This window comes from Somniosus microcephalus, chromosome 3 (assembly GCF_052327205.1).
Source record: "Somniosus microcephalus isolate GS21.2 chromosome 3, FLI_Smic_1.0, whole genome shotgun sequence".
In the NCBI taxonomy this organism is placed as follows: domain Eukaryota; kingdom Metazoa; phylum Chordata; class Chondrichthyes; order Squaliformes; family Somniosidae; genus Somniosus; species Somniosus microcephalus.
This window is the reverse complement of record NC_140989.1, coordinates 383,018,362-383,043,038: the sequence shown is the minus strand read 5'-3', so window position 1 is coordinate 383,043,038 and position 24,677 is coordinate 383,018,362. Positions and strand designations below refer to the sequence as shown.

Below are 24,677 nucleotides of genomic sequence, written 5' to 3'. Positions count from 1 at the left end.
GTGTCAACCTAGATTTCTGTGCTTAAGTGCTTGGAGTGGGATTTGAACCCACTAACCTTCTGACTCAGAGGCGAGAGTGCTACCCACTGAGCCACGGCAACATTTAGTTAGGTTGAACCACTGTACCCATCTGGCAGCCACATGCTGAACACACTTGCACCCCCACCCAGCACAAAACAGTCCTGCAATCAACATAGAATCCCTTTCACAGACAACCATTGCTCAGAATAAAGTCTTGTCTTACTATTCATCAGAACTGAGAAGGCCAGTTGGCAGGCTACAGGCAAAAATGGGTAAGACTGGAAAATAATTTTATACGTGCATCAAAACTTATAGTAACTTATTGTGACATGTCTAAAAGACCCTTGTGCATACCCTTGTGCAACTAATAATCTTTCATCTTCCTTTTCCTATAAAACCTATGACATGCAACCTCTGTGGCTTCAGCAGAGGTAGAGGCGGGCTGCTCACCTCCCTGCTCTGATTGCTCAGGTGCTCTTGGCTGACGTCCTCTGGGTTTTGGAGCCTGTGAGGGCCACGCTAAAGATGGCTCCACCTGCACCTGTGCAGGGGCAGACTCGGCCATCGGGACAGGAGGCAGCATGTGGGGCACTGACTGAGGGAAGGGGGGGTGGGGGAGGGTGGGCAACAGGTGAGAAGTCGAAGTGCTTTGAATCGAGTCCCCACTTCTATGTCCTCTTTCGCCACCATCCCTTTCATGGCCCACCCGCACTTCCCTGCTAGCAATGAGCTGGACAGATTGTGCTACATCAGTGGGGCGATGAACGGCCAAGGCTAGGTTTTGATCCATCCTAGTTAAGACGGCATTCAGAGTGTGCAAGCTGTCGGTGAGGGCAAGCATGCACTTGTTTGACTGCTGCGTTTGATGCTCCATGCAGGTGGCCACCCTTTCCACGTACAAACACATCGTAGCTAAGGCCTGTGACACCATGCCAGTCATGCTTGAGATGGACGCCTCCACTCTCTCTGCAAACGTGCACATCGCGGCTGGAAATCCTGCCAGAGCTTCACGCTTCTTTTTTGCAGCTCTTCCAGAATCAACCTCTTTGTCGACGGCCCCCCCCGAGGTTCAGCATCTGTGTTCAGCTGAGCAGAGCTTGGAGCATCCTGCGCCCTCCGACGAGGACTCTCCACTGCTGTCCCTGTCTCCACCATCTGCTCTTGCTCACGTGTGATCTGTGAGACACCAGGTGACAACACTACTATCTGTCTTGATGGTCCCACCAGCGCGTGTGTATTTGCGCTGGTGCTTGGTGTGCACACGTCCTGTGACAGTGCACCCTCAGAGTTAGCGACCTCCTCTGAGGAGTTGCCTTCTTCCTCCTCTGGCTCCACCGCCTGTTGGACACTTGAAGGGCCTGTGGGAGAGTAAAGACATGAATTGGAACCGTCATGGTAAGAATATTTTAAGTGAACATTATGCAGATGATCGTATTTCACTGGCTGCTGACAACAAGTCAACATGACTGACTGTTGTACGCCATGTGGCTGTGTGATATTTAATTCTGTCACCAGGCAGCTGGGAGCTCCCCGTCTCTCCGTCTCCCACCGCCATGCCGCTTATTTCAAGTGCCTCCTCCACTGCAGCGGTGAGCATAGCTATAACTGGAGGGCCACCTTCTGTTCTCTGCCTCTCTCTGGTGTTCTGTGCTCTCTTCTCCTGCAAGGAGGGAAACAGACCTTTGAGTGAGAGTCATGGAATGAGTGGAATGGATGGATGGATAACATCTGTTGAGGGTGACTATGAGGGAGAGGCGTGACATTGCATTAACATGAGAGTGAGTGTCATTGGTGAATGGTCAGATGGGGATGTGAGGAAGTGCATAGACAGAGAGGGATGGGTGCACCTGCAAGGGACGTTGGTGTGAGGCGTGATGTGCAGGAGAAGGCTTGGGAAAGCAGAGTGAGGGTGTTGGGGTGATGAGCACATGAGGATGTCGTTGAATGTACTCACCTTTCCTGTCCTCGTGAGGTCATTAAATTTCTTCCTGCGTTGTATTCAGGAGCGTGCCACCACACTTCTGCTGCTCACCTCCTCTACTATCTCCAGCCATGCCTTCTTCGTAATCCAGGCTGGCTTCCTTCTCCCGTCAAAAGGGAATAAAACCACCCTGTGGGCCCCAATACCTCACACAGCAGGAGGTCCAGGGAGGCATCATTAAAGCGAGGGGCAGCTTTGCAACGTTGAGAATCCATTTTTATCTGCAACCAATCTTTCTCCCACCTCCACAAACCTTCAACTGTCATCTTTGCCATGTTCCTTTAAACACCTCGGCTGAAATAGACCCATGCGTGACGTCATCATGCCCGCTCGCTTTAATTGGCCGGGAAACCCAGAAGTCAGATGCAAATGCAGTGGCTTGATTAAAAAGCCACTGACAAACACACTGCTGAAACCTCCAGGTTCCCCACACACCCCAGGGATCCCCCATTGCCAGCACGTTGGAGAGTGAAAACTCCAGCCCAGGAGTGGTGCTGGGGATGTGAGGAAGTGCACCCGATCACCCACGAGGGTGGGCTCTGTTATTTAGTCAATAAAATTGATATACCTATCAATTCGTCCAATAAAAAGCGACGAGTTAGGAATGTAACTAAAGGTTTTTATTGACTAAATAACAGAGCCCACCCTCGTGGGTGATCGGGTCCAACAAGGAGGAATACCAGCCAGTCGACTACCTTTATACCTGGGCAGGTAGGTGGAGCCATGGGCGGAGTCGGAGGTGGTCAGCCCAGGTATAACAGCGTGACAAGAGGCGACCTCGTATAGTGATACAACAGTGAGAACAGTGATAACAATACAACAGTGATAACTATAGTGTAACGATAGTGAACGATAAAAGTGGTTTACCACACCCAATAACTCCTCAGGGGCGAAACTCTGACCCAAATTCAATTCACCCACATCAGTTACGTGCTGTTTGATTCTAGTGGAATGAGGATGCACCTTATGATGAACATGAACCTGTATTGTGTTCTATCAGGTCTTCATCAATGAGTTCTGGCGTGCAGTGACGATACAATAGAACCTTCATTACCTGCACTCCAATTATATGATTGACCGCTAGAATTGTCACAGTCTGATGTAAAACAGCACCTCAATGCAGAACCCATTCGCATCAATGTCCTCTGGTCTGATATAAACCAGCCTTAAAGCCCAATTCAAATTATGGTATCTGTATTACACTTGCCTTCATTGCTACATTTAGGATATTGCTGTAGCCAGCATTTATCGCTCCCGCTTATCGGTCAATTCGTATTATTCACTGGGTGGTGGTGGGCGGGGGAGGAAGGGGTATCTTGGGGGAACTTATAATGGAGGTTATACCGTCCGCCACTTCACAGTTAAGGAAATATCATCTCATGCGTGTACAAGAGATTAGTTAGATTAATAATGAACGAGTTATCAAATCACTGCGTTAATGTTGCATTGACCATTGTGGCTGCAACAAATACAGGCTAGTCATTAATAAAAGAGCAATGACTAATTATCATCATCACACTTGGACAGCTGGTTCCTAACCTTACCTCCTCAGTGAATCAGGATTTTTTGCGTAATATAACACTGTCTTCATACTGCATCTTTCTGCCCATGCCATACCCCGATATATTTTTGCCATAAGGGCACTGTAAAGCTGCCAGTGTGGGTAGGTATTCCAGGAAGCAAGAGCTTTTAAAAATGTGCACTCACTTCATCTTGCCTCACACCACCAGCAGTATAACTGCGGCTGGTGCGTAGCCTGCTTCATATATTTAACAACCCATTAGAAACGTGGGTGCGACAGGAGAATTTCAATTGATTGAAAAGTTCCAACTATCCCATTAGCCATTCTGGCAGAAAAAAAATGGCCTGAGTCAGAGTCCTGGAAGCAGCATTCTGGTTGTGTTCACATACAGCGAGCTGCTTTCACCCACTCCACAGTGATGTGAATAGGGAGCCTAACCATAACTCAGCACCTGCCCCATGCCTTAAACAGTGTGAGAACTGCACTGGTTCATCCCGTTTAAAGGGGAACATTGTCTTATAAGGGGCAAGAGAATGTCCAGTGTTGGTTTAGGTGGCAAAGGGGCCATTTAAACTTTAAGAACATCAGTTACGTGCTGTGTCACTTCAAGGTCTTATTTACTGATCCTGCATTACAACAGTGACTACACTTCAAAACAGTACTTAATTGGTTGTAGAGCACTTTGGGACACCCTGAGGTCGTGAAAGGGACTAGAGGTGATTAACTATGGAATCTCATGGAAATTACCTTGAGTAATCTAGAAACCAAGCTCTTAGGCCCTAGAAATTACATTGTGGGATATTAGCGTTCAAAGACTTAATGGTTCACATGAAGTTCCTTTACCCAGTCAACATGCTTATTTTAAACCACCACCCATGACATTCAATGGCATTACCATCGCTAAGTCCCCCACCATCAACATCTTGGGGGGCGGGGGGGGTCACTATTGACCAGAAACTCAACTTGACCAGCCACATAAATGCCATAGCTACTAGTGCAAGTAAGAAACTGGGTATACTGTGGTGAGTGACTCACCTCCTGACTCCCCAAAGCTTCTCTTCCACCTAGAAGGCACAAGTCAGGAGTGTGATGGGATACCCTCCATTTGCCTGGATGGGTGCAGCTCCAACAAGTCTGACACCATACTGCAGTTTGCTTGATCGGCACCCCATCCACTGGCCTCCATCAGTGTACCGTGGCTGTAGTTTGTACTCTCTACAGGATGCACTGCAGTAACTCGCCAAGGCTTCTTTGGCTGCACCTCCCAAACCTGCAACCTCTTCCACCTAGAAGGACAAGGGCAGCAGGCGCATGGGAACACCACCACCTCCAAGTTCCCCTCCAAGTCACACACCATCCTGCCTTGGACATATATCACTTTTCCTTCATTGTCGCTGGGTCAAAATCCTGGAACTCCCTCCCTAACAGCACTGTGAAGAGTAGATTCACCACACGGACTGCAGCGGTTCAAGAAGATGGCCCACCACCACCTTCTCGAGGGCAACGAGGGACAGGCAATAAACGCCAGCCTTGCCAGCGACGCCCACATTCCGAGAATGAATAATTAAAGAAAAATGCCTCTGTAAAAATAGCAGACAAAAAACATTTCATACAAATATGTTCTTAAAGTTTAAATGGTCCCTTTGCCACCGAAACCAACACTGGACACCAGGAACAAACAGGCAGCCCTTGCATTGCTATGGCGCAATTGACAGAACATTTGTTGGCTGACAGACCTCCTTTATTTGCAGAGCATGACAGTGTGGCCTGGAGTGGCGAGGGCGAAGAGAGAGCCCGCGGAGCAGCTCGTGGAGAAGCTTCCACTTCTCTGCTGTTAAATGCTGGTATACCAACATCCCACATTGTCACTTCAAGGTCTTATTTACTGATCCTGCATTACAGCAGTGACTACACTTCAAAACAGTACTTAATTGGTTGTAGAGCACTTTGGGACACCCTGAGGTCATGAAAGGGACTGTATAAATGCAAGTTCTTTCTTTCTTATCATAATATTAATACACTGCTCCTGTAGGTTGTGAGGAGGATGCAAGGAGGCTTCAAGGGGATATAGACAGCATAAGTGAGTGGGAAAGAACATAGCAAATGGAATATAATGCAGAGAAATGTGATGTTATCCACTTTTGTGGGAAAAATGGAAAAGCATTTTTTAAATGGTGAGAGATTGGGAAATGTTGGTGTTCAGAGGGACCTGGGTGTCCTTGTACACAAATCACTGAAAGTTAACATGCAGGTACAGCAAGCAGTTAGGAAAGCAAATGGTATGTTGACCTTTATTACAAGAGGATTTGTGTATAAGAGTAAAGACGTCTTACTGCAATTATATAGGGCCCTGGTGAGACCACACCTGGAGCATTGTGTACAGTTTTGATCTCCTTACCTAAGGAAGGATATACTTGCCATAGAGGGAGTGCAACGAAGGTTCACCAGACTGGTTCCTGGGATGGGGGGATTGTCCTATGAGGAGAGATTGAGTAGACTAGGCCTATATTCTCTAGAGTTTAGAAGAATGAGAGGTGATCTAAATAAAACATACAACATTCTTACAGGGCTTGACAGGGTAGATGCCGGGAGGATGTTTCCCCTGACTGGGGAGTCTAGAACCAAGGGCCACAGTCTCAGAATAAGGGGTCAGCCATTTAGGACTGAGATGAGGAGACATTTCTTCACTCAGAGGGTGGTGAATCTTTGGAATTCTCTACCCCAGAGGGCTGTAGAGGCTCAGTCGTTGAGTATATTCAAGACAGAGATCGATAGACTTTTGTATATTAAGGGAATCAAGGGATATGGAGTTAGTGCAGGAAAGTGGAGATGGGGTAGAAGATCAGCCATGATCTTATTGAATGGTGGGGCAGGCTCGAAGGGCCAAATGGCCTACTCCTGCTCCAATTTCTTATGTTCTTATGTAGTGGATTAACAATTCGGAAGCCAGCCACTACCGCATTCAATAGCTGCACATAGGACAGAATAAAAACTGGAAACAATGTAGGTAACTCATATTAGTAATTCGACATATTTTAATCATTATGGGCCTGAATTTGCAGTCAGAGGCTTCTTGTGGGCGGATGCCTCCGAACGGCAAAAAATCTACGCACCCACCTGATGGTCCTGGATCCACGGAGACTCGCGCTCCTGGGCCTCTGCGTGTAGACATGTGTAGAGACCCACATATACCAGGGGCACAGGCGGTTCACAAGCGCCCCTGTGATCACGTGGGCCGACCCAACCAATGAAAGAAGGGGGAATCCCCATTCATGCTTATTGGGATTCCGTACATACAGACACACCACATCGGCCTTTGAAATCCGGGCCTATAACTTTTTAAAATAAATTTGCTGTAACAATTCTCGGCTGCTGATTTTGAATGTACTGCAGCAGAGGGTGTGAAGCCTGTGATGCAGTCCCAGTGTGTTAAATGGCACTGTATTGCCAAGAACTCACCTAAATACTGCATGCATTCATCACAATGTCACTGACATGAATCTTGTCATTCATGTGGAAATGACTTATGTAATAATACTGGGCGGCCTGCTGGTGGCGCTGTCCAGGGAGAGTATAAATACTCGAGCATGGGCCCAGCTTGCTCAGGACATTCCTTAACAGGAACTAGTGAAGGACACAACTAGATCTCCATGTTGTGAATCAGTTGATTAAAGCCTTGTTTAATACGCAGACCAAGTGCCTAATAGTTTTCTTACGTCAGTCACTTTGCTTTGTTTTTAAAAAGAATGAACCGAAATAAGGAAAAGCACATCACACACATTGGATGCGACTTCTCACCCAAAGTCCCTGGGAAGCAGGCATAGTAGAAAGCATCTTGGAAAGATTATCTGAGAATACACAAAACTGGAGGAGTCGCTGTGCTGAGGAATTTGATGGAATGGGAACATATTGCATTTACATCGCCTCGGTCTTTCGGATGGTCTCAGGTGAACGTAAAAGATCCCACGGCACTATTTTCAAGAAGAGCAGGGGAGTTATCCCCCGTGACTTGACCAATATTTAAGGCTAGAAACAGATTATCTGGTCATTATCACATTGCTGTTTGTGGGAGCTTGCTGTGCGCAAACTGGCTGCCGCGGTTTCTACAATACAACAGTCCCACACTGTCAGCCTACTTTATATGTTCAAGTCCAGGAAAAGGCAGTCTCTCCTTTTTACTCACTCTTTAACCATTGGCACTGATCACTGGCATTACAGATTCCAAAAATATATGTTTTTATAAAAGGAAACTGGTGAGAGGTATTTTATTGAGTCACAGATAAACCTCAGTAAAAGAAGTTTTAGAATTGCCTTCTCCAGCAGTAAGATGTGAATGAGGGATATTATTTAGCCCCGCCTTGCTCATTCATCCAGAAAAACCTACAGTACCCTCAGCACTGTAGCCAGCTTTCTCTTAAGCTGCAGTTATACTGCAACTAACGACACTGGTGTCTGCTGACTGCAATGCATAGGCGTAGCCCTTAATTATGGTACGCAATGATGTCAGGCTGACTGGCACTACCAAGTCAACAATCAAGTAAAAGAGTAGATCTCCATATGGAAAAGGAGTTAGGTTTTATTGTTAGGGGAAGTTGGGCATGGCTTTACGTAGCTGTGAAAATTACAGTGCGCCGGCACCTGTTGCTGTTACCGTCGGTGAGTTTAGCAGCCAATTGCTTAACACAATTAATAAAATTGGAATAAAAAAGCTGGTATCAGTAATGGTGACCATGAAACTATCGGATTGTCGTAAAAACCCATCTGGTTTACTAATGTCCTTTAGGGTAGGAAATCTGCCGTCCTTACCCGGTCTGGTCTATATGTGACTCCAGACCCACAGCAATGTGGTTGACTCTTAACTGCCCTCTGAAATGGCCCAGCAAGCCACTCAGCTGTACACAACCGCTACAAAAAACAATAAGAATAATAAAACTGGACGGATCACTCGGCATCGGCTTCGGATACAACAACGACACACCCAGCCCAGTCGACCCTGCAAAGACCTCCTCACCAACATCTGGGGACTTGTGCCAAAATTGGGAGAGCTGTCCCACAGACTAGTCAAGAAAAAGCCTGACATAGTCATACTCACAGAATCATACCTTTCAGCCAATGTCCCAGATTCCTTCATCACCATCCTTGGGTATGTCCTGTCCCACCGGCAGGACAGACCCACCAGAGGTGGTGGCACAGTGGTATACTGGGAGGGAAGGAGTGGCTCTGGGAGCCCTCAACATTGACTCCGGACCCCATGAAGTCTCATGGCTTCAGGTCAAGCATGGGCAAGGAAATCTACTGATTACCACCTACCGCCCTCCCTCAGCTGATGAATCAGTACTCCTCCATGTTGAACACCACTTGGAAAAAGCACTGAGGGAAGCAAAGGCACAGAATGTACTCTGGGTGGGGGACGTCAATGTCCATCACCAAGAGTGGCTCGGTAGCACCACTACTGACCGAGCTGGCCAAGTCCTGAAGGACATAACTGCCAGACTAGGCCTGCAGCAGGTGGTGAGAGAACCAACACGAGAGAAAACCTACTTGACCTCGTCCTCACCAATCTACCTGTCGCAGATGCACCTGTCCATGACAGCATTGGTAGCAGTGACCACCGCACAGTCCTTGTGGAGACGAAACCCCGTCTTCACACTGAGAACACCCTCCACCGTGTTGTGTGGCACTACCACCGTGCTAAATGGGATAGATTCAGAACCGATCTAGCAGCTCAAGACTGGGCATCCATGAGGTGCTGTAGGTCATCACCAGCAGCAGAATTGTATTCCACCACAATCTGTAACCTCATGGCCCGGCATATCCCTCACTCTACCATTACCATCAAGCCAGGGGACCAACCCTGGTTCAATGAGGAGTGTAGAAGAGCATGCCAGGAGCAGCACCAGGCGTACCTAAAAATAATGTGCCAACCTGGGGAAGCTGCAACACAGGACTACATGCATGCTAAACAGTGAAAACAGCATGTTATAGACAGAGCTAAGTGATCCCACAATCAACGGATCAGATCAAAGCTCTGCAGTTCTGCCATGTCCAGTCGTGAATGGTGGTGGACCATTAAACAACTAACTGGAGGAGGAGGAGGCTCCATCAATATCCCCATCCTCAATGATGAGTCCAGCACGCGAGTGCAGAAGACAAGGCTGAAGTGTTTGCAACCATCTTCAGCCAGAAGTGCCGAGTGGATGATCCATATCGACCTCCTCCTCAGGTCCCCACCATCACAGAAGCCAGTCTTCAGCAAATTCGATTCACTCCACGTGATATCAAGAAATGGCTGAGCGCACTGGATACAGCAAAGGCTGTGGGCCCCGACAACATCCCAGCTGTCATGCTGAAGGCTTGTGCTCTAGAACTAGCCATGCCTCTAGCCAAGCTGTTCCAGTACAGATACAACACTGGCATCTAGCTGACAATGTGGAAGACTGCCCCGGTATGTCCTGTCCATGCAGGACAAATCCAATCCAGCCAATTACCGCCCATCAGTCTACTCTCAATCATCAGCAAAGTGATGGAAGGTGTTGTCGACAGTGCTATTAAGCAGCACTTACTCACCAATAACCTACTCACCGATGTTCAGTTTGGGTTCCGCCAGGACCACTTGGCTCCAAACCTCATTACAGCCTTGGTCCAAAAATGTACAAATGAGCTGAATTCCAGAGGTGAGGTGAGAGTGACTGCCCTTGACATCAAGGCAGCATTTGACCGAGTGTGGCATCAAGGAGCCCTAGTAAAACTGAAGTCAATAGGAATCAGGGGGGAATCTCTCCACTGGCTGGAGTCATGTCTAGCACAAAGGAAGATAATTGTAGTTGTTGGAGGTCAAAATCATCTCAGCCCCAGGACATCGCTGCAAGAGTTCCACAGGGCAGTGTCCTAGGCCCAAATATCTTCAGCTGCTTCATCAATGACCTTCCCTCCATCCTAAGGTCAGAAATGGGGATGTTCGCTGATGGTTGCACAGTGTTCAGTGCCATTCGCAACTCCTCAGATAATGAAGCAGTACATGCCCAAATGCAGAAAGACCTGGATGATATTCAGGCTTGGGCTGATAAGTGGCAAGTAACATTTGTGCTACAAAAGTGCCAGGCAATGACTATCTCCAACAAGCAAGAGTCTAACCACCACCCCCTGACATTCAACAGCATTACCATCGCCGAATTCCCCACTATCAACATCCTGGGGGTCACCATTGACCAGAAACTTAACTGAACCAGCCACATAAATACTGTGGCAACAAAAGCAGGTCAAAGGCTGGGTATTATGCGGCGAGTGTCTCATCTTCTGACTCCCCAAAGCCTTTCCACTATCTACAAAGCACACGTGAGGAGTGTGATGGAATACTCTCCACTTGCCTGGATGAGTGCAGCTCCAACAACACTCAAGAAGCTCGACACCATCCAGGACAAAGCAGCCTGTTTGATTGGCACCCCATCCACCACTTTAAACATTCACTCCCTCTACCACCGGCGTACCGTGGCTGCCGTGTGTACCATCTACAAGATGCACTGCAGCAACTCACCAAGGCTTCTTCGGCAGCACCTCCCAAACCCGTGACCTCAACCACCCAGATGGACAAGGGCAGCAGGTGCATGGGAACACCATTACCTGCAAGTTCCCCTCCAAGGTACACACCATCCTGACTTGGAAATATATCGCTGTTCCTTCATCGTCGCTGGGTCAAAATCCTGGAACTCCCTCCCTAACAGCACTGTGGGAGTACCTTCACCACCAGGACTGCAGCGGTTCAAGAAGGTGGAAAATCCAAAAGGAACATCATTATACCAGTTTGGCATCACTCATCCAAAACTTGGCCCAATTTGGACCATTCTAAATTTTGGATGGACCTCTCCCTTTAAAATCGTGGCACACATGAGTAAAATGCATCTGCTGTTGCAAAAATGCCATTTTCCATTTTGTTACCCTGCCATGTGTTTCCTGTCATCGTGCAGCTTGCCAGCAGAACAAACGAACACTGGATTCTGCTTTTATTTGTTTGATTTCAATATCCACGTTTGCCGGGTTAATGGGGGTGTCTCGTAGTTTATTAGTGGACTGGCATCTGCTTCCTTTGCTCTGCTGGAAGTGTTGTGTCTGATCCGAGGCAGCAGCAACAACAGCAACTTGCATTTAAAAATGTAGTAAAATGTTCCAAGGCACTCTAGTATCCAAGTACTTATCCAATACTTGGTGGTCCAGTGGTGGCTACTTAGTCCGTGCAGGTCTAGTATTGGACATGAATGTACAGGAAACTCTTTATTATCCGGCACCAACGGAACCGGCGTGGTACCGGTTTATGAAAAAGTCCGGATTGCAGAGAGGTATAGTTAAAAGGTACAAGAGCTCCGTACACAGCAACAAATTCAGTCTTCCCTGTTGCTTAGCAACATGTGCAGGAACACCGGCCACAGACCAAGCATCCCTGTTGCTTAGCAACAAGTGCACGAACCCCAGTTACACAGCCACAGATCCAGGAACTGCCACTAATATGAAGTAAAACTTACCTGAACCTACTCCTGAATTTTGCCGGTTAAAAGAGTTTCCTGTATACTGTTGTGGTGGACTTCCGCATAAGCTCCCTCTACACAGACTCTAGTTTCAAGTAAAATGTTTGTAGGAATCAAAATGAAAACCCAGAGTCAGTCTCTTTTCGTAGGCTAAGTACTGAGAAGGTCATTAATGAAACAGTAGCTGAACTCCTGTGGTAAAATGCTTAATGGTGGGTTTTTTTGAGAGAAGCTAAGCCAAAGTAAGCTCGAAAGTAGACTTCTGAGAAAGCAAAATATTTGTTTGGATCAGGATCAGCTGCCTGACTCTTAGTGCAAGGTTGTTTCGACCACTTTTTTCTTTCCTTTGTCCTTCAACGAGAAGAGAGATTCTGTGGCAAGAGAAAGAAAGAACTTGCATTTACATAGCACCTTTCACATCCTCGGGGCATCCCAAACGCTTCACAGCCAATTCATTTCTTTTGAAGTGTAGTCACTGTTGTCATGTAGGCAAATGTGGGAGCCATTTTGCACACAGCATGCTCCCACAAATCTATTTTCAAGATGCTGGTTGAGGAATAAATGTTGGCCGGGACAGTTGGAAAACTTCCTTGCTCTTCTTCGAATCATTTCACAGGACCTTTTACACACTCGTGAATAAGCCAGTACATCTATTATAAAGGATGCAATATCTGGGCACTTAGAAACTAATAATAAGATTGGGCAGAGTCAACAGGGATTTATGAAAGGGAAATCCTGTTTGACCAACCTATTGGAGTTCTTTGAGGATGTAACTAGTGGAGTAGACAAAGGGGAACCGGTAGATGTGGTGTATCTGGATTTTCAGAAGGCCTTTGATAAGGTCCCACACAAGAGGTTGGTGAACAAAATTAGGGCACATGGAATTGGGGGTAATACACTAGCATGGATTGAGAATTGGTTAACAGACAGAAAACAAAGAGTAGGGATAAACAGGACATTTTCAGGATGGCAGGCTGTGACTAGTGGGGTACCGCAAGGATTGGTGCTTGGGCCCCAGCTATTCACAATCTATATCAATGATTTGGATGAGGGGACTAAATGTAACATTTCCAAATTTGCTGATGATACAAAGCTAGGTGGCAGTGTCAGTTGCGAAGAGGATGTGAAGAGGCTTCAAGGGGATCGCGACAGGCTCAGTGAGTGGGTGAGAACATGGCAGATGGAATATAATCTGGATAAATGTGAAGTTATCCACTTTGGTAGAAAAAACAGAAAGGCAGAGTATTTCCTAAATGGTGAAAGATTGGGGAATGCAGATGCTCAAAGGGACCTGGGTGTCCTTGTACATGAGTCACTGAAAGTGAATGTGCAGGTGCAGCAAGCCATTAGGAGGCAAATGGTATGCTGGCCTTCATTACAAGAGGATTTGAGTACAGGAGTAAAGAAGTCTTACTCCAATTATATAGGACCTTGGTGAGACCACACCTGGAGTACTGTGTACAATTTTAGTCTCCTTACCTAAGGAAGGATATACTTGCCATAGGGGGAGTGCAACAAAGGTTCACAAGATTGATTCCTGGGATGGCAGGACTGTCGTATGAGAAGAGATTGAGTAAATTAGGCCTGTATTCTCTTGAATTCAGAAGAATGAGAGGGAATCTCATTGAAGCATACAAAATTCTTACAGGGCTTGATAGGATGGATGCTGGGAGAATGTTTCCCTTAGCTGGGGAGTCTAGAACCAGAGGCCGCAGCCTCAAGATAAATGGTAGGCCATTCAGGACTGAGATGAGAAGACATTTCTTCACACAGAGGGTGGTGAGTCTTTGGAATACTCTACCCCAGAGGAGGCTCAGTCATTCGGTATATTCAAAACAGAAGTTGATAGATTTCTGACTAATAAGGGCATCAAGGGATATGGCGATAGGGCCGGTGAATGGAGTTGAGGTAGAAGATCAGCCATGATTGTAGTGTATGTATCTTTAAGAGAGAACTACTTTTACAGCTCCTGTATACTGTAGTACAGGCAGTGACCACACCTGTATATAAGCCTTGAGCATGCCTCTGTACCCCCAGTCTTGAGACTACCCTACTCCAGTAAACACCTGTTGATTGTTAAGTTACAGCATCCATGTGGTTATTGAAAAACATCATACTCTCAGAATCACGGATCTAACAGTGGCGACGAGTGTCGATTCGAATCTACCTGCAACTCTGCATTTCCCTTCGAAGATTCGCTCCAGGAGGGCGGTGGAAGAAAGTCGAGGCCTGAAGCACGGGGGAGGCTGTGGAGAGCCGGGCTTGGTTCCCCAGCCACGATGATCAGCAACAGACTGACGACAGCTACAGCGCAGACCCTTCCCGGACAGCGGCGGCTGAAGCCGACCGACGGCGGAGAAAAAGCCGAGCAGCATCGACGGGGTAAGATAGAGGGTGAAGCGCACAGGGTGCAGCCGGGGGTTGAAAACCGAGCGGCGTCGAGGAAAAACAAAAGGGAGAGAGAGAGGGTAAAGCAGCAGCCGGGTTCAGGACCGAGCGGCGGAAACAGGAAAGGCGCACAGAAAAAAAAACACGCAGAGCACAGCCAGGGCTCAAGGGCTGAACAGTGTCCGCGAGGAGAAGAAGGGAGAGCGCGGGAGACGCCATTGAGCCGTGGAGAAGAAGGAACAGCACGGGAGACGCCATTTTTAGAAGCCGCAGCGGAGAAGAAGGGCGAGCGCGGGAAGAAAGGAAAGCACGGGAGATGCCATTTTGTGCCAGCGGAGAAGAAGGGATAGTGCGGGAGACGCCATGTTTGACAGTTCAATCACACCCAGGGATGCCGAAGAGTGGCAGTGTCTCTACGTTCGACAATGAAGTCGAAGATTGGGCGACATATGTGGAACGTATTGAGGTGTACTGCAGGGCGAATGAAGTGCCAGATGCTAGGAACGCACTGGTTTTGTTAAATTCCATGGGTGCAAAAACTTTTGGGTTACTGCGGAACCTAATAACCCCAGAGAAGCCGGTGAACAAGAATTTCGAAAGCATAGTAGAAATCCTACAGGACCACTTAAACGCCACACCGCTGCTGATAGCAGAACGATTTAAGTTCCATAAAAGGAACCAACACAAAGACGAAAGCAATGCTGAGTACTTAACGGAACTGCACAAGCTATCGAAACACTGCCAGTTTGGAGTGGGACTAGCAGATACATTAAGGGACAAGTTTGTATGTGGGCTGCAAAGTGAAGGAACCCAGAAACGGCTTCTATCAGAAAAGGATCTTACGCTGGACAAGGCTTTCAGTATGGCAGTATCACACGAAGCAGCCGCAAGGGGCGCTGCAGAGATACAATGGAGACCGCAAGAATATGGCACCAATGAAATGTCCTATGGAACAGGGAAGTGTTATCGCTGTGGCAGAACAACACATGACCAGAAGGATTGTTGGTTCAAGGACCAAGTGTGCACAGTGTGGAAAAGCAGGACACATAGCAAGAGTCTGCAGGTCTAGGAAGAAAACCAACAGCAAGCAATCTCCACAGGAGAAGTATAAAAAGGTACACAAGGTGATGGACAGTAGTTCAGATGAACAGAAAAGTGACACAGACTCTGGAAGCAAGGAGCTGGGTTGTCTGAAACTACATAAGGTAACCAAAATGGAGGATCACCAGACTATCTGGGTTACACTCAAGATAGACGGAGTCCAAGTGAAAATGGAATTGGACACAGGATCAGCCCTAACAGTTATAAACCAAAGGGACTACAAGCGGCTATTTTCACACATACCCTTGAAAGTTACAGAGATTGTCTTGAAGACGTACACGGGGCAAAAAGCCTACCCCAAAGGAAAAATAAGGGTGAAAGTGATATACAAAGGCCAGGAAATACCTAAAATGGACATATATGTATTGCCAGATGGAGGACCACCACTGCTAGGATGTGAATGGATCCAGAAGATACAATTAGATTGGCATTCCATACAGGCACTGAAGGTTGAGGCCAAAAAGGATGACGACGTCACACCTGGACGACTGTCAAAAATGCTAACTGACGCACAAGAAGTGTTCCAGGAGGGACTCAGAACACTAAAAGGCATAACAGCAACGGTTAAAATAGAGGAACAAGCAAGTCCAAAGTTTCTTAAGGCCAGACCAGTGCCTTATGCGATCAGACCAGCTGTCAAAGCAGAGCTGGAAGGGTTGGAACGTTCAGGAGTACTGTCCAAAGTAGACTGGAGCGAGTGGGCTACACCCATCGTTCCTGTAACGAAGAGGTCATTGAGTAATACGCCTGGGGAACCAAAGAAGGTCCGCATCTGTGGGGATTTTAAGGTGACATTGAACTCAGTCCTTCACACGGTACAATATCCGCTTCCACGAATTGAGGATATTTTCGCCTCGCTATCTGGAGGTAAACGCTTCACCAAAATTGATCTAGCCTAGGCGTACTTGCAAATGGAGGTACAAGAAGCCTCGAAACAATACCTTACGATCAACACTCATAAAGGTCTCTATCAATACAACCGGCTGCTGTTCGGGGTAGCATCGGCTCCGGCTATTTGGCAAAGGGCGATGGATCAAGTCCTGCAAGGGATCCCACGGACCCAGTGTTATTTGGACGACATCCTGGTCACGGGCGAAAATGACAGTGATCACCTCGCCAACTTGGAGAAGGTGCTCACCAGATTAAAGGAATATGGGCTACGAGCTAATCGCCACAAGTGCGAGTTTTTCCAGAAGCAGATCTCGTATTGTGGCCACGTCATCGATGAAGAGGGGTTACATAAGTCCCCTGAAAAGATTGAGGCAGTAATCAAGGCTCCAGCACCGGAAAATGTGTCACAACTGAGGTCGTTCCTCGGGCTGGTAAACTACTACCATAAGTTCTTACCAAATTTATCCACGGTATTACACCCGCTGAACACCCTACTGCAAACAGGGGTACCATGGAAGTGGAATGACGAACGTAGACGAGCTCTCCAGAAGTGCAAAGAATTGATCACATCAAAAGAGGTGTTCACAGAATCACAGAAACCCCACAGTGCTGATAGAGGCCATTTCGGCCCATCGAGCCTGCACCGACACATATACCACCCGATCCCCGTAACCCCTACACCAACACATATCCCACCCTATCCCCGTAACCCCACGTATTTAATCCCCCTAACACTAAGGGTCAATTTATCATAGCCAATCAACCTAACCCGCACATCTTTGGACTGTGGGAGGAAACTGGAGCACCCGGAGGAACCCCACGCAAACACGGGGAGAATGTGCAAACTCCACACAGACAGTCGCCCGAGGCCAGATTCAAACCCGGGTCCCTGGCGCTGTGAGGCAACAGTGCTAACCACTATGCCACCGTGCTTGGCCCATTTCAACCCAGCACTACCAATTCATTTGGCATGTGATGCATCACCCAATGGTATTGGAGCGGTGCTGTCGCACAAATTCCCAGACGGGTTGGAGAGGCCAGTAGCCTTTGCGTCTCGGTCACTAACCTCAGCCAAGCACAACTACGCCCAGATTGACAGGGAGGCCCTCAGCCTAGTATGGGGAGTAAAAAAATTCAACCACTATCTGCATGGGCAGAAGTTCACCTTGCTGACTGACCACCAACCACTTGTCTCCATCTTTAATCCTAAGAAGGGCGTTCCAGTGATGACTGCACAACGGTTACAAAGATGGTCCCTGTTTCTAGGGGCGAATCAATATGAAATAGAATATAAAGGCACGAAACAGCATGGAAACGCTGATGGGCTATCGCGCCTGCCACTGCCTACTGTGGAGGAAGCACCAGCAGTGGACCCTATCGAGATATTTTATTCGTCAATAATTGAACGATTGCCAGTAACGAACGCGGATATAGAGAAGGAGACCCGCAATGGTCTGACGCTGTCTCGGGTATATGATTTGACGGTGAAGGGATGGCCAACACATGGCAACTCACTGTTGCCAGCATTCTCATCCAGAAGAGAACAGCTGTCAGTATGCCAGGGGACAGTGATGTGTGGATCAAGAGTGGTGATTCCACCCAAGTTAAGGGAGAGAGTGCTAAATGAGCTTCATGAAGGTCATCTGGGGGCAGTGAAAATGAAAAGCCTTGCTCGGGCTTATGTGTGGTGGCCGGGAATCGATCAACAAATCGAAGACCTAGCCAAGAGCTGCTCAGGATGCCAGAAGGTCCAAAATGCACCACTACATGCCCCTCTACATCCATGGGAGTGGCCCTCCTCTCCATGGCAATGGGTGCATATTGATTTCGCTGGTCCATTCATGGACTCAATGTTCTTAATAGCAGTGGATGCTCATTCGAAGTGGCCTGAGGTGATAAAAATGTCCTCAACCACTACAGAGAAAATGATTGCAGTCCTACGGACCATATTTGCCAGGAACGGCTTGCCAGAGCAGATTTGCTCTGATAATGGACCACATTTTGTGTCCGAAGAGTTTTGAAAATTTATGAGAAGGAATGGGGTAAGGCATTACACATCCGCCCCGTATCATCCAGCCACAAATGGATTGGCTGAGAGGTTCGTACAAACCTTTAAGGCGATAAAGGCCATGTGCGACGATGAAATTCCACTACAGCATAAGGTGGACAATTTCTTATTAGCCTACCGAAACGCGACACATGCAGTTACCAACCAGACCCCAGCCATGATGTTCTTTAACCGAAGGTTGAGATCTCGTCCGGACTTGCTCAGACCAAATGTGCGAAGAAATGTTGAGGATAAACAATTCCAGCACATCAATGAGAAGCCGACAAGGAGCTTCAACTTAGGACAACCAGTCTTGGCCCGTGACTATCGAACAGAGAAATGGCAACCCGGAATGATATGCACAAGGCAGGGGCCATTAATGTACACAGTGGATGTTGGGGAGAACATTGTGAGACGCCACGTCGATCAGATCTTAGCGTCACAGGAACGAGTCAACCCCATGTCTCGCGTACCGGGGGATGAACCCGACATACCGGTAGCATCTACCTCCGAACCAGTAGCAGTGGAATCCGATGAACTAACCGACGAAAAGGGGCCAGAGTCGCCTCTGCACCAAGAACAAGAACCTCAGGAAAGGCGCTATCCCGAAAGGATCAGGAAGCCGCCCCAAAGACTGAATCTATAAATGGACTATTGTTGTTTAATGTACATGTTAAAATGTTAATTGTTATTTGAATATTATGGGTACTACTAATCTAAAAGGGGAGGAATTGTAGTGTATGTACCTTTAAGAGAGAACTACTTTTACAGCTCCTGTATACTGTAGTACCGGCAGTGACCACACCTGTATATAAGCCATGAGCATGCCTCTGTACCCCCAGTCTTGAGACTACCCTCCCCCAGTAAATACCTGTTGATTGTTAAGTTACAGCATCCGTGTGGTTATTGAAAAACATCATACTCTCAGAATCACGGATCTAACAATGATCTCATTGAATGGCGGAGCAGGCTCGAGGGGCTGTATGGTCTATTCCTGCTCCTATTTCTTATGTCCTTATCTCATTTAAAAGGCAGCACCTCTGACAATGCAGCACCCAGTACTGCACAGACGTGTCAGCCTAGATTATACGATCAAGTTCTGTAGTGGGCTTGAACCCACAACCTTTGACTCAGAGGCATGAGTGCCACCCACTGAGCCAATTGGAATAACGCGATAGCTACAACAACATTGAAAATAATATATTCTCTTCAAAAGAAAGTCAGGATGCTGAAGTATTCCCACCCTGCCATTGTACCCTGACAGCCTTGCAGCAATGGGAGAGACAGATAGGTGCCGATCCGGATTGGGCAGGAGAGGGACTTTGATGTGGAAGGAGGAGAATGGGTGACACCAGGACAGACAGGAGATTGGGAGCAGAATTGGCCGTTTATGGGCTAGATTGCAAAATACCATTAAAAAAAAATGTTCCGTTCCAACCCAAAATATTATGCTAGAGAGGACTGTGGTGCTTGGTAGAGATTGCTTAATATCAGTACTCAGGTCATGGGAATTTCACCTGCCTTCTGTTTATACACTGCCTGAAGAGATAATTACAGAAGACTGGAATGGGGGTGAGGGAGGGCAGGCGGCAGCGGCGGCGGGGGGGGGGGGTTGCGGGTGGAGATCACCATCACGTCACTGGGTCAAAATCCTAGAACGCTCTACCTAACAGCACTGTGGGAGTACCTTCACCACACAGACTGCAGTGGTTCAAGAAGAAGACCCACCACCACCTTCTCAAGGGCAACTAGGGACAGACAATAATTGCTGGCCTTGCTAGCACCGCTCATATCCCTGGAATTAATAAAGAAAGAGATGTGCTTTGGCCGCTAAGTGTAGGGACACTGTAAATACGTTCATGTCTCCCACCCTCCCTGGGTAGATATAACAACTTGCATTTATATAGCGCCTTTAATGTCGTAGAACGTCCCTAGATGCTTCACAGGAGCAATTTCAAACACAATTTGCCACCGAGCCACATAAGGAGATATTAGGACAGGTGACCGAAAGCTTGGTCAAAGAAGGAGATCTTAAGAAGCATTTTAAAGGAGGTGAGAAAGGTAGAGCGGTGGAGAGGTTTAGGGAGGGAATTCCAGAGCTTAGGGCCTTGGCATCTGAAGGCACGGTCACCAATGGTGGAACTATGAAAATCGGGGATGCGTTATAGGCCAAAATTAGAGGAGTGCAGAGATCTTTCAAACACCTTTCAAACACAGAACAATGTACATTTAAAACATTTTTTTTATTAGGGCCCAAAAGGAACTACTGCAGAATGGAAGTGAGATTTGCAGCTGAAACACACAAAATTCATTGCAATTCAAAAACCCAGAATGGTGAAACGGCTCCTGGAAACACATCAGTGGATGCTGCAAAATCCTAAACAACTGGAACATAATGGTACGATAGCAAAATACTGCAGATGTTGGAAATCCGAAATAACAACAGAAAATGCTGGAAAAACTCAGCAGGTCAGGCAACATCCGTGGAGAGAAATTTGAGTTGACGTTTCGGGTTGGACCCTTCTTCAAAACTGGAAAGAAAAGAAACTAGATCGGAGGCAGGGCTGCGATCGGACAAAAGAATAAAAGAAACAAAAGAAGTAAAAGAGATTAGAAGCTAGACGAGATGGTGATAGGCTGGGATTAGGTGTAAAGTGTACTGGCAGGGCAAAAGATAGCTGCCAGGTGTGAGAGAGAAACAAAAGGAAAGGGGGGGGCGGGGAAAAGGAGTGGAACAATTACAAGAGAAAATGAAATGGGGGCCGAGCTTATGATCTGAAATTGTTGAACTCGATATTGAGTCCGGAAGGCTGCAGACTGCCTAATCGGAAGATGAGGTGCTGTTCCTCGAGTTTACATTGAGCTTCCGTGGAACAATACAAGAGGCCAAGGACGGTGAGGTCCGAGTGGGAATGGAGCGGTGAATTAAAATGACAGGCGACCGGAAGCTCGGGGTCACCCTTACGGACTGAACGGAGGTGTTCCGCAAAGCGGTCACCCAATCTGCGTTTGGTCTCCCCAATGTAGAGGAGACCGCATCGTGAGCAGCGAATACAGTATACTAGATTGCGAGAAGTACAAGTAAATCGCTGTTTCACCTGGAAGGGGTGTTTGGGGCCCTGGAACATAATGCCTTTCTTATTTTTAAACAGTAGTCTTCGGGAGAGTGGGAATTTTTCACTGCCAGAATCTTCAATGTAATTCAAGGCTTTGTCTTGGCAACCTAATCGATAGCTTCTTGTGCGTGATCATGGAGTTTTATTACCTTTTGTATCCAGGTCAGCAAGCACTTCTGATGAGCAACTAAACTCTTGCAGTCACAATACTGCAGCAAGGAATCACGGTCTGTCACCTCCAGTTCTCGACAGATGAAGCATTCGAGAGCATCTTCTGAAATTTAAAAAGAAATTCATTTTTTTTTAAAAAGCTATAATGAAACAGCATCACAAATAATTGGAATCAAACTAGCTGAGTAACTAGACATTGATATATTCAAAGCAATAGAGCTGTTTAAATAGGAATATGTCTGAGACTTGTGATCTACGTGTGTTCGCAGTTGACATGTATCACATGCATATTTTGTGTGTATTGTATGGATAATCAGGTGTATGATCACATGTATGATCATATATATGTCACACATGTATATCGCATGTCTAATTCGATGCACGTCACATGTTATAATCTCATTAATTGAAAACAGGCTGGTTCTCCCTAGAAGCTAGTTATATGAAATACTACCTTCTTTCCCCTACCATAACATAGCTGCAGTTTAAAATAGGTACAGCAATCTGTGCCCTGTTCTACAATTCAGTGATGTCAGCAGGACAATTCTCCAGAACGGGAGAGGAGCAGAGATCAGGAGATCTTTATCCCAGCTGTTCATCCCCGGAAGTGCAACATGAAAGAGACATCCCAATCTATCATGCAGTGCCACAGATGTATTCTAAACAAGCACGTGCTATTAGCCAACCACTAAATTAGCTAGTTGTCTAAATTTGGGAGCGATTTCTATGGATTGGAAATTGTCCAATATAACAAGTCAAGTCAACGTGAGCGTGCACACTCTGCCTACTTGTACCAGGTACTGAGCAGCCTAACCAGCAGATCCTTAAAGGGACTGATCCACAGTAGAGTCCTAGGTTTAATCCCCAGTTTGTACTGAGTTAGCTGAAATCATCTGGCAATCATGCGCTACAATTAGCCTCAGCGTCTTAGCAGCAGGGAGGGGGCTACGATTCCAGCCACTGGAGCATCCAGTCCACTCCTGCTGGAAAGCTCGCAAGTGCGGGCAATGAGTAAAGTCAGGATTAGGCTAGGGTGTGAAAGTCCCTGCTTCGTACCCCATGGTCAAATAGCCTGCTGACATTCACTGTCTAGTGTCAGCTGTGGCTCAGTGGGTCGCACACCTGCCTCTAAGTCAGAAGGTTGTGGGTTCAAGTCCCACTCCAGAGACTTAAGCACAACGGTCTAGGCTGGCAGTGTGGTACTGAGGGAGCGCTGCACTGTCGGAGGTGCCATCTTTTGGTGGACGTAAAAGATCTCATGGTGCTATTCGAAGACGAGCAGGGGAGTTCTGCCCGGAGATTCAACATCACTTAAAAAAAAGATAACCTTGTCATTATCACATTGCTGTTTGTGGGAGCTTGCTGTGCGCAAATTGGCTGCTGTGTTTCCTACATTACAACAGTGACCGTACTTCATTGGCTGTAAAACACTTTGGGACACCCTGAGGTTGTGAAAGACACTTTATAAATGCAAGTCTTTTTTTTTTCGATTTCATCTATGGCCACTTGAGTGAGATATCGGAGCGTTTTAGAGCCCACAGAACCTGATCCCACATGAGGGGGATGGGGGAGTGGGAAATAAAGAAATAAAAGGTTAGTTATGCCACTGCTGCCATGCCAGAAGAAAGCTGCTGATGTTAGATCGGGTATTGCGACATCAGAAAGTAAAGGGCTTTTATTTCCTTTCAGACAGTGAAATATCAGTTCCCATATTACTCGGGGGGAAAAAAACTCATCACTCAAAGCCATTTCCCATTTATTAATAACGTGATTACCGCAGGATATGATTAATCTATCAGGATTGCACACTTTACAGGAATCCACAGTTATATAAACAAAATATCACAGCAGTCAAGTAGGATAAGACACAGAATGTGATTGAGTGTAATTAAAGCTGCAAACTCGATCAACCGGGCAAAAAGTTTTCGCTCAACGGAGAATTTTAATTTTAAAAGAAAGCCAACAGGAACAAATAAAATGGGTGTAGCCAAAAATGGTAATGACATTGCCATTTTGTTCATACTGTGCTTCATTCAGCAGGTGTTCCACTGCAGTATATTATACATCATAAAGGAGATATAATTATGCCCTTTGGCCACTGGATCTCAGCCTAACAGAATGCCTACTCTTTCCACTCACCTCTTAACTTCCATTTGAATAAGCAGGCAGGACTTCAATTTAGCAACCCATCCAAATAACAACCAACCTCCTTTTCTATAAATCGCTTTCACGTCGAAAAATGGCCCAAGGCGCCTCACAGAGACGTAATCAAAAAAATGGACGTCGAGCCAAAATAAAAAGTAAATATTAGGAAGGGTGATTAAAAGCTTGTTCAAAGGGGTAGGTTTTAAAGGAGGGTTTTAACAAAGAGGGAGGTGGAGATGCGGAGGAGTTGAAGGCGGTGGGGATGCCAAAGCATGGGGCCTAGGCGGCTGAAGGCATGACCTACAATGGCGGGTCAAAGGGTGGGAGGACACACAAAAAAGGCCAGAAGTGGACAATTCACAAATCATGTTGTCATGCAGGTAAAATCAATGCTTTTTGAAGGTGCCAGTGTTGGTGTCAATTCTTCATGTGACTATTTACTTTTGCCTTTTATTATTTGAAAATATATAGTTGAAAGGGTTTTATTGATGAGAAAATACAATTAAATGTAGAGGAAATGGTTTGTAGGTTAATACAGAATTTGCCAAGTTATCCCTGGCAGCATTTGAGATTGATTTTCACTGACCCTGCAGACCGATGTTACAAAGGGACATATTAAACTTCAGTGACATTCAATTATATGAAAAAGATAACACTTACAAAGTCTCAATATTCCTGTTTGTTCCCATGCTATTTTGGGCCGACTCCACAGGCTACATTGTCACTTGATTGCAACCGTGCCGCCACTGTAGCAGTACCAATGATCACATACAGC

General features: G+C 46.7%; 1 protein-coding gene across 1 annotated transcript in view; it reads right to left on the bottom strand.

Moving 5' to 3' along the window:
* The window catches only part of LOC147122471 (uncharacterized), a 300,233-nt gene that overhangs the window by 242,250 nt on the left and 33,306 nt on the right, over nucleotides 1–24,677 (bottom strand). Inside the window, exon 2 of the mRNA XM_085983628.1 lies at nucleotides 21,736–21,860. Within this exon, the coding sequence (XP_085839754.1) occupies nucleotides 21,736–21,860 (125 nt within the window). The remainder of the gene's footprint in view (nucleotides 1–21,735; nucleotides 21,861–24,677) is intronic.